At 44.1% G+C, this 17,085-nt stretch overlaps 2 protein-coding genes across 4 annotated transcripts in view; one reads left to right on the top strand and one right to left on the bottom strand.

The window, feature by feature from the left end:
- Positions 1 to 813: 813 nt before the first annotated feature.
- Positions 814 to 14,853, top strand: esr2a (estrogen receptor 2a). Of its 3 annotated transcripts, none has more exons than XM_076037526.1 (9): positions 816 to 950; positions 1,083 to 1,604; positions 3,009 to 3,175; positions 3,324 to 3,440; positions 4,516 to 4,827; positions 6,921 to 7,059; positions 8,740 to 8,873; positions 12,264 to 12,447; positions 12,555 to 14,853. In XM_076037526.1, the coding sequence occupies exons 2-9, from the start codon at positions 1,204 to 1,206 to the stop codon at positions 12,796 to 12,798; spliced, it is 1,698 nt and encodes a 565-aa protein (XP_075893641.1). In that variant the 5' UTR covers positions 816 to 950; positions 1,083 to 1,203; the 3' UTR covers positions 12,799 to 14,853. The 3 variants fall into 3 exon arrangements, with proteins under 3 accessions (XP_075893642.1, XP_075893641.1, XP_075893640.1); XM_076037525.1 differs by having other exon boundaries at positions 817 to 950; positions 3,321 to 3,440; XM_076037527.1 differs by lacking the exon at positions 8,740 to 8,873 and having other exon boundaries at positions 814 to 950; positions 3,321 to 3,440.
- A 608-nt stretch (positions 14,854 to 15,461) lies between these two features.
- Positions 15,462 to 17,085, bottom strand: part of syne2a (spectrin repeat containing, nuclear envelope 2a) — a 93,857-nt gene continuing 92,233 nt past the window's right edge. The window contains exons 109-111 of the mRNA XM_076037467.1: positions 17,045 to 17,085; positions 16,396 to 16,469; positions 15,462 to 16,277 (exon numbers count right to left, since the gene is read on the bottom strand). The exon at positions 17,045 to 17,085 is cut by the window's right edge and continues 154 nt beyond it. Of these exons, the coding sequence (XP_075893582.1) occupies positions 16,070 to 16,277; positions 16,396 to 16,469; positions 17,045 to 17,085 (323 nt within the window). The 3' untranslated portion in view covers positions 15,462 to 16,069. The remainder of the gene's footprint in view (positions 16,278 to 16,395; positions 16,470 to 17,044) is intronic.

The following is a 17,085-nucleotide window of genomic DNA, read 5'->3' as shown; positions in this document are numbered from 1 at the left end:
ATGAATAGGTTCGCGTCGAGTTCGCCTGCTGCCAGATTCCACATCCCCCCCCCCCCCCTTTTTTTTTTTCATGCCTCGTATAGGCTCAGAAGAGTTCTGGCGAGCCAAGGTTGCAGTTCTTTCCCAACCTCCACTCTGGATTTAACGAAGCCTTTTGGGACGGAGAGCTTCCAGGGGAGAGTTCAGTGCCAGGCATGAGGGCGGCGTGGACCCAGTTCCACTCTTGACATCATGCTCCCCACAAATGATTAACCCGACCGGTTCACAAACCTGCACGTCCTTAGACGGACAGACTGCGTGCGTCTGTGTGTGCACTGAGCTCGTTGACCCGCTTCGGAATGAGAATACATTTAGTTGAATTGTTGGTCTTGAATTTTGGATCTTTGACTCCCGTAAAGCACTTGAATCGCGGGCATACGGTTCATTTTTTTTTTATCCAAATCATGATTTGCTTTTGTGGAAAAATTCATTCCAATTCCAATTCCAATTGCTAGAAGCTAAGAAGACAAAAAATGTAATGCCTGCAAAGCTTGGGACCACTGGGCTACAGCAAACAATGCTAGTTACTGTAAAATATTTGTAAGCTAGCTGGGTATTTCTTTTAAAAGCAGTGTAAGATGACAGTATTTTCATTTTCTTTCGTCATTGTTTCATTTTCCAACTTATCTTAAAAAAAAAAAGGTCAAAAACTGTTATTTATGTGCGACAAAAACAGTGGAGTGGTGAAATGACTAATCTTACAGTCGGGAATCTGGGAAGTATCAGCGTGTGTGGCCTCTCCTCCTCCAGGTGTAACCACTTCCTTGCTGTCGAATGGCTGCGCTGACACTCGGCAGCCTCGCCCCTCCAGGGTAAAGAGCCCGCGGTCCCCCCCCCCCCCCCGCGTTTGCCGTCCGTTTCGGATCTTCCGCGCTACCGGATCATGTGACCTAACCCGGAGTTGAATCAAGGTCAGTCAGGAGTTTGATTGAGAATTGACGGTGTGAGCTGGAGGCTGTGTGTCCCGTGGAGGGTTCAGATCAGCTGTTCTGAGTGTTCTTTTCTCCCCCCCCCCCCACCCCCCATTCCACGGGCTTACTCAGAAATAAGGACGGCACCTTGACGAAGCAGCCACCGGGAGGGAGAATGGCTCGGCCCCGCCTCTGTTCCTCTGCGCTGATCATGTGGTAAATCCAGAGTTCCCCGAGACGACTCGCAGCTGCCATGGCCGGTGTCGCCTCCCCCTCAGACAGGGACCAGACCGTCCTCCAGCTCCAGAAGGTGGACTCCAGCCGATCTGGCCTTCGCATCATCTCGCCCATCCTCAGCCCGGCGCCGGACTCCAGCCCCATCTGCATCCCCTCCCCGTACACCGACCTCGGCCACGACTTCCCCTCCATCCCTTTCTACGCTCCCGGCATCTTCGGCTACGGCGGCGCGGGCTTACCGGACCGCTCGGCCGCCCACCGCTCGCTGAGTCCCAACCTGTGCTGGTCCGGCCACGGCCACGGCCACGTGGGGCCCCACGTCGCACTGCACCATGCGCCCGCTCGACCCCAACATGGACCGTCCATCCAAAGCCCGTGGATGGAGCTGTCGCCGCTGGACAGCGTGTTGACAAGCAGGTAGGAGGCTGCGTCGTCACTTTAGGGTTCAGTTGCTGTCTAGCCTGGCAAAGCAAGTCTAACTGACGGAGACCACAACGTGTATCATTGATTGTATAATGATAGGCGGAGTCATCTTGATGTCACCCGTTGTTGTTTTGTTTTGTTTTGTTTTGAATACCCGTTGTGAAGCCGTAGAGATTTGTTTTCGCAGTCAGCGCTATCTTGACCTTCTGTTTAGAAATTGGACGACTCCATGGTATTTGGATGTGTCGCCCTGAACCTAATTTGCACCAGATTGGACAAAATTGATTAGATTTACTGCTCCTTTCAGCATCATTTTTTTTCTCTTCTTTTTGCAACCGTTTTGGCGGCCCCTGCTGGCGAGACGATACAATGCAGGTTTTTGGCACATCCACACCGGCCACCTTCCAGAAAACTTGGTGCTCCATACATTATAAAATCCATACAATATAAAATCATTGTCTAGAATCCAGCTGCAACAGCCTGGTGACTCGTACTGAGGATTTCAGTATCCTGTGCAAACACAGAAGAGAAACAAAAGTAAAACCAACTTATCAGCTTCAGAAAACATCCAAGGTGCTTGTGTTTTTGTGTCCGTGCCAAGGTATCGGCTACATGTCCGAGGTCCAGGCAGGGTAACAACAAAAAAAAAAAAAATAGAATCCACAGGACTCACATTTCTCAAACGTTTCTTGAAATATTTCCACATGAATTACCGCAAGAGCGCTGAGTGTGAAAGAACCAGCACTCTTGCTAACAGTCTGTTGGCAAAACAGCGCACTGTTAAAGTCTTTCCAAGCTCTGAAAGGTCTGAAAAGTAAAGTTAACGATGAACATTTGTCTTAAACCTGCCGAGACTGATCATGACTCGTCCAAGAAAGCACTTCAATTATTGACAATGACATTGTTCTAAAGTTCTGCTGATTGAACTGAACATTTAGCAGACGTCACACAGTTGGCCATATTTTTTTCTTTTTCGTTTTGCTAGCAAAAAAAAAAAAAAAAAAGGGTTGGGAGAGGAATTGTTTTTCCAAAAAGAGAAACCACTTCTGTTCCCGCTGCCGTTCACTGTTGCCGTTATTTTTTTTCTGCGAACCGTCCCGCTGAAAGACAGCTGAATTTGCGTCAGAGTAGCCCTCGGCTACAACAACAGCAGACTGTAGAGCTGCCACTACAAAAAGTATCAATCGCTTGCGTCAGCGGTGGGCCATTGTGAAGCAAAACTGAGAAAAAAAAAATCCAGCTGTCTGCTTTTAACACACGAAAAACACTGAAACAAGTGTGCGCGTTGCTAGCCAGCTGCTAGCCAGCCAGCTAGCTTCTTTTATTCTAGCCACAATGACTCTGCTCATTCAAAATAATTTGAATAATAATTTGAACTAATGGCACCCTGTCTGTTAGTAAGAGTGCTGGGAGGCGGCACCAGGACAGCGAGGAGGGCGTGGTCTCGTCGGCCGGGAAGGCCGACCTCCACTACTGCGCCGTGTGCAACGACTACGCCTCGGGCTACCACTACGGCGTCTGGTCATGTGAGGGCTGCAAGGCGTTCTTCAAGAGGAGCATCCAAAGTGAGACGCACACAACATGTTGAGTCGTAGTGAAATATAAAAGAAAGTAATCCAGTTCCTGAACGTGTGCGGTTCGATGAAACGCTCATCCGTGGACCGTCTTTTCTCCCTCGTCTCTAATTTGTCCGTCGTTTCTTTGCTTCAGCAGGACAAAATGATTACATCTGCCCGGCGACCAACCAGTGCACCATCGACAAGAACCGCCGCAAGAGCTGCCAGTCGTGTCGCCTTCGCAAGTGCTACGAAGTCGGCATGAGCAAGTGCGGTGAGCGCGTCCGGCCACGCCCGTCCCTCCCTCCTCACTCTGCCTTCCTCGCTGCTTTAACGCCGACTGAATGTCTTCTTTTTCACTGTATAAAGAACTTGGTCATTTCACAGTGTTGCTTTTCTTGTCTTTCTTGTCGGGAATTTTGTGTAAATGCAAACTGAAGCAAAGAATTTGGTTACAAAGTTGTTTTTTTCACTGGCACCTGTCGCCTGACAGTAAGAAGGTTGCGGGTCCGACTCCCGGGCCCGGAGCCTCACAGGGCGGAGTTGTAATTTTCTCCAGTGGCACAACACTCAGGGCAAATAAAATGCACATTAGCGATGCAAATGATCAATTTATTCATTATTTGTTATTTGATTGACCTCATCGATCGATTTACGATTAATTGATAAGCGGCGATTTTTCCTGAGAACCTAAATTTCACAATGGAAAATGTGTAGGGAAGACATTATTTAACCCCTAAAAAATGTTGAGGGTCCAATGTGACCCATTTTTCCAATAGAGAACAGTAAAAACACCCTAAACATTTATCCCCTGACTTTAGGTTGACTTCTAATGGGTCACAATTCAACTTTTATTTTATTTTATTTTTAAAGTTGTTGCTCTTTGCTGCCACTACACTGTTATAATAACTAATTCAATTTAATCGATTAAATTCCTAATTGACAATTAATCAATAATCGATTGATTGTGAGACTCATTTACGAATTCATAACTTTTTTATAACTTATTTGTGAGCATGAGTGTGGATGGTTCTTTATCTCTGTGACTAACTGGTGACTTATCCAGGTTTTCAATAATAAGCAGGTATTGAAAATGAATGCATCGATGGTAATAACAATAATAATAATAATAATAATAATAATAATAATAATAATAAATTGCAAATCTAGAAGTGCTACTGAATTTAAAAGAACAGGCATAAACAGAAAGGACATAACAAACCAACAGGCACTTGGAAAAAAAAAAAGCAACTGGATTGGCAATAAATGGATGGACAGTCAACTGTCCATCCATTTAGGGCAGAAGATACGTGCATATAATTTTTTTCCTTGTGTTTTCGTCACTCTAGGAATGCGTAAGGAGCGCGGCAACCACAGAAACCCCCAGATGCGACGGGCGACCCGTCTGTCCTCGGCCTCGGAGAGGCACGGCGGACCGGGCTCGCTGGGCGGCCCGGCGGCGGGCCCCCCGGGTTCGTCCAGCCCTTTGGAGCTGACCCCGGAGCAGCTGATCGGCCGGATCATGGAGGCCGAGCCCCCGGAGATCTACCTCATGAAGGACATGAAGCGGCCGCTGACGGAGGCCAACGTCATGATGTCGCTCACCAACCTGGCCGACAAGGAGCTGGTGCACATGATCAGCTGGGCCAAGAAGATCCCAGGTACGCTGCCGTTTGTCTTCGTCTTCTCGGAGGGCAAAGTCGTCACGTAAAAGCCCCCTTCTTTAAAAAATAAAATGGATAAAAATCCAAATTTTATTGATGCCTCTCATGGTCTTTTATATATGGAACTGCCATTGCTGCCCTACATTAACAGAAATACAATGCCACGGTGCTTTGACTAAACTGATATTTTTAATGCTAAAATCTAAAAAAAAAAAAAAAAAATACTATTATTATTGTTTGCTATGAATTTTTCTATTGTAAGTTTATAGTTATTTCCTTGCCTTCCTTCAGAGTAAAATGAATTCCGGTGGTTGAATGCGATGCTTGATTGATGTATGACGTCTCATAGAAGCCCAGTGAGCATTTTGGGGGAATTTTATTTGCCAAATAAATAGCAAGAATATTTTTATTTTTGCAGTTTTTTTTTTCTTTTCTTTTATTGCTAAAGTATTTCTGCTTTCTCAATAGTTATGACAGACGGTCCGACCGGTGTGTTTTATAGCTCCGTTTATTTGCCTCCTGGCCTACAGCTCTGTGTCTGGTTAACATCTCAGCAGAAGACAGACAGACGGACAGACGGACACAATAACCGTCTGCCGTGCAGCGCAAGTTAAATCTGGCAGAACCAAGCGGCCCCTCGCTGGCAAGCGGAGATGCACAGCGAGCTGTGACGACACTTTCATTATTGCACATCTCGACTGATTAAAGAGCGGCGCTCCATCCAAATGGTGTTTTTCCGGGCAAGATAAAAACCCATCCGTCAGACGGAAACTTTGCCGCTCGGAACCGTTGGAATCCCCCATCCGCGACATCCCACATTAATGTGGTCAACTTATTGCTCAGCTGAGGTAGAATGACCTGCTCTTGACCTGCTAGCACACTGTCAATAAAGAGAGAGAGAGAGAGAGAGAGAGAGAGAGAGAGAGAGAGAGAGAGAGAGAGAGAGAAATGATTGAAACAACTGCAACTGTCTGTAACCTGAAACAATACACCATGAACCACATCATCTGTTTAGCTTGACTACCAGACTAAGTTAGTGTGATAAATTGCCAAATGTATACACACATTAGGAAGAAAACAAAACATGCATAAATATTTAGCTTAGTTGCTAAGTACTTCTATAATAAAGAACCAATGGCCTCCACTTTGAGCACTTCCTGTGATTGTAGAGGCCAAAGGTAACTTATATTAATCTCATGATGTCTGAATAAATTTGGTATTGTAATATTTACACAAGTTTTTCTTTTCCTGGCGTGTGTATGCATTATTTTAACTTTTAGCTGTACTCACGTGTGTATACTGTAGAAATGATCTGACGTGTGATTTGACCCTGCAGTCAGTATGTTTGTGCCAGGCGGAACTGTAAGATGGTGAGACTTTATTCTGCTGGAAGGAGGACTTAGTGTCCGCAGCGGTGAAACACAACAACTCCCCACTACAACTATCAGGCTTTTTGTTTTCGATTCCAGAGTTGCGTCGATAGGAGAAGCACGTTTGAGGCTCAGCATCGTCGTTCTCATTACCGTGAATGAATGAATGAATGAATGAATTAATTAATGAATTAATGTATGTATGTTTTGGTAGCAACAAAGCAGAAATTAAAAGGAAAGGTTTAACATAAAAGATCACCATATGTAACCATAACAGGAGTAGACTGAAGCCTTAAGGCTTATTTCTGCCTCTCCTGTGCCATCCAAAAACCTACACAGGTAACCCACAACATTTATGATATGAAAAAATTGAATTGCACTGACATTCACCTTTTTAAAATTTCATTTACATTCAGTTTGCCATGCAGTCTTTCGTAATTTTTTTAGATTTTTTGTTTGAGTCCATTCCACAATCTCACTCCCAACACTGACACACATCTGTGTTGGTTGAAAACCTCAGCAAATCCCCTTCAATTATATTATATACCTTCCCGCAACTTAAACGTTTCTTGAACAACCACCGGAATGTTCTTGTTCGCTGTACGGTACATTCAGTAGGTACCGTATACATCTGGAAAAACAATGCAAAAAATACAAAGCCTTAGATTTGAATGAACGATCCACTTGCGTTGCCGTGTGCCCCCCCCCCTTCCCCACAAGGCTTCGTGGAGATCAGCCTCCTGGACCAGGTGCACCTGCTGGAGTGCTGCTGGCTGGAGGTGCTGATGATCGGCCTGATGTGGAGGTCAGTGGACCACCCAGGGAAACTCATCTTCTCCCCTGACCTCAGCCTGAGCAGGTACCGCCACCCGACACCTTCCTTCCCAATGCTTCCACCTTTAACAGTAGAACAGAAACTAACACTCATGGTTTGATTGTGATCACGCCAGTGAACGGTTCATTGGCTCAATTCTGAGAACAATGTTAAATTGCAATTTCATTGGTGGGGGGAGAAAAAAAAAAAAGTCTTTGGACGCCTCATGCATTTAGAATCAGAATCAGTCTTGAGTCTCCCAGTGCAGTTTATTTCAGTGCAGTCACCAACATTGACCCACATGCTGCATACGCACAGTTCCGTCCAGCTCAGAACTGGATGTTTCAGCAAGACTTGTCTCTTGGAACACATCCAGAGTACAAGAACTACAAACCCCTCCAAACACACGCACAAACATTCTTTCAAATTTAATGACAGCAACTGGGATTGAATACAATTTTAAAGGTGTTCCAAAAAATGTTTTTCTCCCACTGTCCGCTTGTGCGCTTAAAAATCCAGACCATAGCAACAAGTGACTGTGGGTGTAAAAATAGACAACCAGCGGTTTCCAATGTCCATTTTTGCTTCGTATGTTCTGAGCTCGCATGTCAATTGAACAATATCAGTAGAGCACCGGCACCCTGCTGCTGCTGAAACTCTACTAACCTCTCCCACAGTGGACACCATGTTCACTTTAAGCAGAGCACAACTTGTTTTTTGTTTTTTTATGGTTGTTTTGGACGTGATGTGCTGCAGTCCCGTGATCAAACTGGCCGGCCAGGTGGCCAAGATGATTTATCGGTTTTATTTTTGGCGCTAAATAAATACATTTTTTCAACGTTAGAATTGGCAGGCATCCTTTTCCTGGACAGGACGCTGTTCATTTGGATAAATAAATAAATGCTTAAATCACTACAGACCGATAAAGAAAAAAATTGAAAAATAATTTGTGAAAGAAATAAACACTGCTGTTGAAAGGTTTGGGGTCACTTGACGCATTGAACTCCATTAGAAGCAGCTTCTTCAAATCTACTGGAATGCTCTGAGAACATTACTAGTGGGGCTGGAAAAAAAATAGATTCTTAGATTAATCATGATTAATCAGGAATCCATTTTTTTAGATATATAAAATTGTGATTCCTGATTAATCGTGATTAATTGCATCGTCGCCCTCTGAATCGGAATCAGATTGAGTCGTCAGGCGATTCCGACCCCTAATGACTAGTGCAGGAAAACCAGTGAGGATGCACTGAACACATTATGGGATGGCTTTGACACTTGTTGCTCTCGAATGTCTGATTGAATGTGATTTTAGAGAATGACTGTCAAGTGTGCAATATGCGCCCATCATTACACAAGTTGAAGGCTTTAAAATTGCTAAAACAGAGTTTGTATTATTACGACAGTTTTTAGCTGTGTGTGCGAGAAAAGAATAAACAAAGCATCACGGTTCATATTTTAGCCTACTTTTAGTTTGTTCACACAGAATTCTGCACACTTGGAATTCTCTCAATCACTTTTAATGAGATATAGGAATCATTATGTGACTCCAAAACGGATTAACGGCAGTGTGAGCTTTAAATAAGTGACGATAAAGTGGATCTTTTCCACTGTTCCACTTTGCACCCCACCACACATTATCCACGCCCATCGCTGTCCCACTGCAATAAATCGACCGAGCGACACCTGACTGGTGGTTCCACCTCTTTGCTCTCTGTGCGGCAGGGAGGAAGGGAGCTGCGTCCAGGGCTTCGCGGAGATCTTCGACATGCTGATCGCCGCCACCTCCCGGGTGCGAGAGCTCAAGCTGCAGCGGGAGGAGTACGTCTGCCTCAAGGCCATGATCCTCCTCAACTCCAGTGAGTGGAGCCTGCGTCACGTTAAAGCACTGTCCCAGGCGGGCGGCCCCGCTCGGTTTCCCAGCCCGCCGTCCTCTCCCAGGGTGGCCTCTCTGGCAGCCTGCTTCACAGCTCCATGAAGCAGGCTGAGGGAAAAACAAATCTCTGTGGGAACAGCGCGTGCAGCCGCGGCCTCTCTCGCGCACTGGCTGAGCTTAACGTCGGCTTTAATGAATGTTTTTCTGCTGCTGCTGTGCTGCGTTGGGATGTCTGAGTCGCTGTAAATACCGTAGACTCGCACTATTTGACGCTTAGGGACTTGGAGAGTGAAAATAAGCTCATTTGAGATGATAAAACTGTTTTTTGTTAGAGGGTTTTGAGTGTCTCTTCAACTCTTAGATCAAGAGTTACAGTGTTTGGTGGAAAGGTCTTAGTCAGGGGTGGACAAACTTTTGGACTTGTGGGCCACAGTGGCTTCTACAATGTGACAGAGGGGCCGGAGCAGCAGCAGCAAATGGATGGGGTGTTTTGGTGACCCACCTTATAGGAGAAAGAAATATATCATGGGTTATGTAGAAAACATGTGTTTTATTGTCAATTGAAAATGACCAAAAGCAAAGTCACAACAAACTACGTGTCTTTGAAGCCCCACAGTATTCAGTTCTTTATTGAAATGACTCTTAAAACACTGAAATATGAAATACAACTATTTTTTTTTACTGACCTACTATTAATATAATTTATTCAAGTTTGGTGGGCCAGATTAAAAAGCTGAGCGGGCCACATGTGGCCCCCGGGTCGTAGTTTGCCCTTGCCTGGTCTAAGTCACAGGGGTCAAACTCTGGCCAGTGGGTCAAATTTGGCCCGCAGTGCAATTATATTTGACCCTGAGGCAACACAAAATCACTACTAGAACTGTTCCACAGCTATTATACAGCACATGTGCCGCTGGTACCACAAATCCCAGAATGCTCTGCTGGTATTTTGGCACATCAATCAAGACTGAGCGTTCAGTGAAGGATACTATTATTATTATGGCTTAATCGTTTTATTGTTATTATTTTACTTTTAAATTTATTATTAGCCCATAGAAAAACGGTTATCATTGAAATTTAAATCTGAAGGCTGCAAATAAAAATATATTTTTAGTATATGTAGGTATAGATATTTTTATGATTTTTTTTTTTTTTTTTGAAATTCAATTTTGCACGTGTGCAATGTTAAGTTATTTCTTGTATAGTATTAAACTTGGCTTGTTCCATGTTCAGGTTGAAGCAAAACTTGTTTGGGGTCCATATGAAAAAGGTTCACTGTTGAATGTCAGTGTTGGGCTGCGACATTGTCCAAGTTTGAAATTTCGGTCCTCTGCGTATTTGAGTTTGACACCCCTGCTCCAAGTCATTGTTGTCTTACCGTGGCAGGCATTTCAAAGTATGAGCTTTACTTTACCCCTTTGTCTTTATTAGTCTTTTTATTTTAACTATGGCGCTGTAGCTAGGTTGCCATGTGATGCCAGGAGGTTTTAATAGATCTAAGAGAGGTGGTAGCCGTTGCACTTTTATCGCACTTCAAGTTCATCTTGCAAGTGTGAATAGAATATCTTTGAACAATGTAGCTGAACAAACCGCTTTTTCATGCGGAAAGAATTCATCGCCGCTTTGTGAATTCGCTGATTCATCGCTTTATCTTAGCGACCGTTCCCACTCCCTGCTTTCATCTCTGACCCGTGGCCCTGAGAACTGAGTTACCGGCAGTGGGGAGTCACTGGCACTCTTGTCTTTTTCACTGGTTGTCAGTTTGACAGACGTCACTGGGGTTGGAGTAGTGTCAAGGTGATTGTTTGTGTGGATTGACAATGAAATGAAGCCACCTCTGTGTCATTAACTACTTCTGGAAGTTAATGACACGCATGAACTACCGATGAGCCAGGGGAGACGGTAGTTGTACAGAGTAGATGTACAGTTGTACTTGATCCTAAATATTGCAATTAAATATTGGTTGGAGCATTTCTTTGTGTTTCTAAAGGTTTGGCTGCATCAGAGGCACACAGAGAAATGGTAATTATTTCTGTTGTTCATGGTTAATAAGACGAAAGTAGAAGATTGACTTCTTGTAGTTCTTGTAGTCTGGATGGGTTCCAAGGGAACAAGTCATCTTGTTGAAAACGTCCAGGTCTGAGCTGGACGGAACAGTGCACGTGTACCAGGTGGGTAGGTGTAGACTTAAAACTGATTCTTAAGCAAAACAGTACATCACAAATGCATGTGGTGTCAAAAAAAAACGAAAAAAAAAAAAACCTTTTTCCACCACTGTACACTCAGTGGACAGGACTAATGTCGAGCCCTGGTGAGAAAAACACTAGGGACCTTGAAGGCAACATTTGAAAAAATAAAAATATAGGGCTGTCAGCGTTAACGCATTAATCGCGATTAGTTAAATACAACGTCATAATGCGCTAATTTTATTTAATCGTATTTTCAAACGTAAAACCGGGTTCACACCGGAAGCGGATGCGCTGCAGAACGGAGCCCGCTTCCTTTCGGCACCCTCGTTAACCGTTAACCCTCCACGGCCGGCTCGCGGCGTGCTGCGATCGTTTGTTTCAGCGTCTGGTCTATTTTGTGCGCGATCCGCGTCAAGGTGGACAGGAAGTCACTCAAAGAAAGACGGGAAAATCCTGTAAATTTTCAAAAGAAAAGCTATTTTCAAAGTTTTAAATTTTCAAAATAAAATTCCAAGATTGACAAATGCAACCATATTTGTGTTTTTACATTTGGCAGTGTCTAAACAGAGTGCAAGAGAAATTAAAACAAACAAACACTCGCACACGAAAGAGAGCAACAGAGTGGGCTGGCTGCAGGGGCTGGGGGTGGGGTTTTGGGTTTCCAAACACACAAACAGGGAACGAGCGAGAGAGAGAGAGAGAGGCAGAGAGGAGTTGTTGTCAAGTCAAGATGGACAATGTAAAATTGATCTTGATGGAAAAAAATAGCTCTGAATGGGAGTAAACAACAGCTGGGCAGAAGCACTTGTCGACCCTCGCAGAGAAAAGGTGTAAACAGGAGGGCTGCGGCTCGCGCACGGTTTCTGTGAGTCCGGTGTGAACCCAGCGTAAGCCTTTATGTCCCTTTTACCAACCCGTAGTTTACATTATGGGGTTAAAACAGCCTTGAAATGCAAAATAATAATTAGATGAATAATAAGAATTTTACACATGCAATTCAAACTGCGATTAATCGCAGTTAACTATGAAGGTTCTGCGATTAATCGCGATTAAAAAAAATAATCGTTTGACAGCACTAGTATTTTTTTTTTTTATATATATATAAAAAAAATAAAAAGGAAAAAAAAAAAACAACCAAACAATCCTTTTGCAATGAACTGATTAGAGGCTGCAATGTGCTCCGCCAGACATGTGCGTCGGCTCCTCGGTGGGAGGCGAGGAGCTGCAGAGCCGCGCCCGGCTGCTGCGTCTCCTGGACGGCGTGACGGACGCCCTGGTGTGGGCCATCGGCAAAACGGGCTTCACCTTCCGCCAGCAGTACACCCGCCTCGCCCACCTGCTCATGCTGCTCTCCCACATCCGACATCTAAGGTAAGAAAAAAAGGAAACCACACGCGCAGCAACACAAACCCTCATCAGTGTCGCTAACTCACTCCCATCCCCCACCCGACCCCCCGACCCCCTCCCGTCATGCGCAGCAACAAAGGCATGGACCACCTGCACTGCATGAAAATGAAGAACATGGTGCCTCTGTACGACCTGCTGCTGGAGATGCTGGACGCCCACATCATGCACAGCTCCCGCCTGTCCCGCGGGGCCTCCCAGCCGGAGTCCCCCGACCAGAGGGAGGCGCCGGCTCGGCCCCGCAGCCCCTCGGACACTTGGACTCCCCGCGGTGCCGGAGGAGAAGAAGTTAGAGGTGAAGACGCGTCGCAGTTTTAAAGGCTTTTTTTGTTTGTTTGTTTTTTTTTTTCCCCCGCGGGGGATCGCTCCTCGGACTGTTCCGCGTTCGGCAAACTCCTCCGAATCCGCGGTGTTGGCTCCCAGGAGCCGAGGCGCTCACGGCCTTACGATCATGTACAGCACGCGTCCAATCAAGCAGGGACGAGGGAGGGAGGAGCCGCCTACTTCAGTGTGCAAACACCTTGAGCCGCGACTCGCTCAGGCCGGATCCCTTCGGTCGTCAGAGGCCTTGTTCACGCACAGCTGTTGCAACTCTTTTAGTGCTTTTTTTTTTGCCGTGCAGTTAAAAAAAAAACAACTCGTTTTTAAATGAACGTCATGCGCATGAAACCACACATGCAAAGCAGGGCTGATATAACGTCTAAGATTAATTCATGTCTGGTAATCGGCAGACAGACAACAATTAGAGCGCATTGGCGTCGCAACGCCATTGCTTCTGATTGTCACGCTGAAATACAAAATGTAAGAAAATGCAACCTGATGCCTCTCATCCGCTGGGAGGCGCAGGTGCAGGATTTGCATCCATCCGGACGGAGATGTATGAGGGTCAATATTCAAATGATTTGCTCGCAATCTCGGCAACGCTCACAGTTGATCCCCCGCAGCAAAGCAGACGAGGATATGGTGTAAAAAAAACAAAAACAAAACAGCAAAAACGGTTCCTTGTACACAATGTAATGTTGCTTTTCTGAAAATCTCCAATCTGAAATGAATCATTGAACGTTGCATTTCAGTGGAGAGAAATAAAATGTTCTGCGATCAACGATCAGCAGACCTTGATACGTCAGAAGGTGAACCTATGGGAATATGGATTAGTAGCTTCGGCTGTTTATATTATTATATATTATATTAACCCATTAACCCCACTTCATATCAATGGCCATTTGATACAAAGTGCAAAAAGACTGGCCAGTGCCAGCTGTGAAAGGCACTCTGTGGGAAGATTTTGTGCGCAAGCCAAGTTGAACATGTGTGAGAAATGAAGTGAGACCCTCACAAACAAGTCGGTGATAAGCTAATTTGAGCCGTACAGTTTGGCAAGCTGGGCTTTGCTGAAGTGCCCCTCAAATTTCAGGACTTCAGGGGGTCTGAGAATCCGACTTTGAGCCCTGATGAGTGTCACGGTCTGTCCTGCAGAACCGAGAACACGCAGCCACCACATTCTTTTCTTTTAAAGTATTCAAAATACATTAAAAAGATGCTGAGATGAAGTACACAGCTATTTTCTTAAACTGTTCTCAGATTACTCTCACTAATTGTTCTGTCCTGCCAAGAACAGGAAATGATTATCTCGTTCGAGAACAGCATTGATAACTGCACAAAATAGCACAACTCAATATACAGGATGGCACAGTAGAAATGTACATAGTTCCAGACAAGCCTCCATTCTGTCTCTGTTCCACACACGCAATCATTTCAATGATGTTACCATGCTATTTCATCCAGCTCGACTGTTATCCTGTCATGAAAAGAAACGTCTGATCAAGTGTTTGTCCCAGACCAATCAAGCTGCCTACCAACACAAGTTAAGTCCTGGCAGAGCCAATCAGTGTTCATGTGATCCAGCCAATCTAAATTCTTCTTTAACGTCTAGCTGACCACTAAAAGGGCACCTCACGTGACACACAACTGAAAATTTTCTTCAGTTCACTTTTTAAAACTGTTTCTATGTTGTTGTTAAGTTTCAGTTGCTGTTAAGCTGAGCGGTTTTGTTTTTTTTGTTTTCTGTGAATCGTAACCACTGAGACCGTGTTGCACTCGATCCTTGGAAGTGCATTATTTTTGTATCTTTTGAACTCAGTTTTGCAGCCGTCATGTTCAGAGTGGAGTTGTGGCGCCGCTTCAGTCAGACAGTCAGTTGCAGAGCAAAAAGGGTTCACAAAATATGCAGCAAACACACCTGTGAACTCTCTTTAGCCATCTATTACAAACTGTTCTGTTATTATACTGTATACACGTTCTTTGTATTCTTTGTTCTTTGTATAGTTACTGTGCATTATGACAATAAAAGTTGGTCATGATGTACCTGCGTAATTTCAAGTTTTGTTTTTATTTTTCAGTTTTTCTTATTTGGAAGGGATGGAATAGAATAGAAGAATGTATTCTATATATTTATACTGTGTATATATATATATATAATATATATATATATATATATATATATATATATATATGTATATGTGTATATATATGTATATGTGTGTATATATGTATATATATTTGTATATATATGTATATGTCTATGTATATATATATGTATATATATATGTATATATATGTATATATATATGTGTGTATGTGTATATATGTATATATATATGTATATATATATATATATGTATATATATGTATGTATGTGTATATATATGTATGTATGTATGTGTATATGTATGTATATATATATGTATATGTATATATACATACATGTATGGATGTATGTTTACATGTTTGTATATATGTGTGTGTATATATATATATATATATATATATATATATATATAAATATATATATACACATATATATATACAGTATGTATGTATATATATTTGATGCCGTGTGTGTGTGTGTGTGTGTGGGGAGGAAGAAGTAATTGACTCTACAGTATGTTATAGAGGAAAAAAAAAACATAAATCCAGTGGTAGTTATAAATAAGTATTATATTATGATGTTCTGCACATGCACATTTAGTCGACTGACTCTACAGTGTTTCATCAGTTCATTGTCTGCTCACAATCTACCACAGATGAAAGGGCTCCTAGAAAAGAAGGACAAATATAAGATTCTGTGTATAAAACTGTCATATCTTGGCACGTAGGGCCTAATGAAGGTTTGTGATCAAGTATTGGTAGAACACAGCACACATGGATCTGGGCGTAACACAAGCGTGATGATGTACATGGACAGGGGTACATTTGTATAAAGCAACGTTTGATACATACAAAAAAAACAAAAAATCAGCCACTATTACATAGTGTTTGGATGACGTTTAGACCTGAAAATTCAGCTTTTAAGCCGCATTATTTTTAGTGTTCATGGAGAGTTTTGCATTGTTCAACCCAAAACATAAACGTTTTTTCTTTCTTTTCCCATATTTTTCCGCATTCAGAGTCCTTTTGGTTCAGACGTGCGTTTCCAAACACTTGGAACACAACAATTTAACTTGCTTTGTTCAGTCCATTGTGTTTTCTTCTGTGGTTCAAGTGCTACCAAAAGGAGCCTAAGGCGTCCGGTCTTCCAGCGGCGGTCCGATCATGTGGGCGGCGGCCCGTTGGTGTAGCGCAGCATGGGGTAGAAGGAGCGGGCGAAGTTGTTGGCGCCGGTGCAGCCGGGCGCGTTCTCCGCCAGCGGGATCAGACAAGGCAGCAGGAGGAGGAAGAGCAGGAGGAGCTGCAGAGGGAAGGCGGCGCGGAGCACCCGATAGAAGAAGGAGCGAGGAGGTGGGGAGTCCTTCTTCTCTCTGCAGGAGGCGCGAGGAGAGATTTGGGAGAAGGCACAAGGTTTAAAAGCAGCGTTGCAGGGGTGGAATAAACTTATAAACTGAAAGAAATACATGAACGCCTCTGTGTCTCGGTTACCTCTTGGGAGCTGAGCCTTTGCTGGAGCAGTCGGCCTCTGCCGAGGCAGTCGGGGCTGACGCCGAGTCACAACCCTGGATTTGAGACATGAGAGTTCATCAGTGTTCTGTTGGACTAAATGACATCATCAATCGCAGTTTCACACTTTTGTCACTGTTCTGATAAACGCTCGAGTGTGATCGTCCCGAGCTTTTGCTGGTTGCTCCCATCGACTGCGCGTGAAGATGGACGGAGCCGTCGTGACGTCACCCACTGGTCTGAGAATGAACCACTCGCCGTGTCCTCTACTTGCTGCAGTACATCAGAGGTGTCAAACTCTGGCCCGCGGGCCAAATTTGTATTTATTTTGATGAGTTTTATTCTATTTTAAAGTCAATTTTGCGCAATAAGAAGTTTTTTTTATTCTATAGTAATAAGATTTGCTCGTTCTATATTCAAAAAATATTTGAAACAGTCAGTGAAAGTTCGGATTTTGCAGATTTTCCACTTCTTTCCCCATTTACCGTAATTTTTTTTAGTCTTCTTGCAACCGTTTTTGGCGGTCCCTGATGGCCAAATGATAGAATGCAGGTTTTTTTTAGCACTTCGGATCCCGCATGCTCCGCTCGTCTTTACATACACAGCGGCTGCCCCCCCCTTCGACACTCACCACCAGCCGCTGCTCCAGTACGCCCAGGTCCTGGTCCACCT

The sequence above is a fragment of the Nelusetta ayraudi genome, unplaced genomic scaffold (assembly GCF_046127955.1).
Source record: "Nelusetta ayraudi isolate G7.1 ecotype Tasmania unplaced genomic scaffold, CSIRO-AGI_Nayr_v1 ptg000052l, whole genome shotgun sequence".
In the NCBI taxonomy this organism is placed as follows: domain Eukaryota; kingdom Metazoa; phylum Chordata; class Actinopteri; order Tetraodontiformes; family Monacanthidae; genus Nelusetta; species Nelusetta ayraudi.
This window is presented reverse-complemented; position numbering and strand designations above follow the sequence as displayed.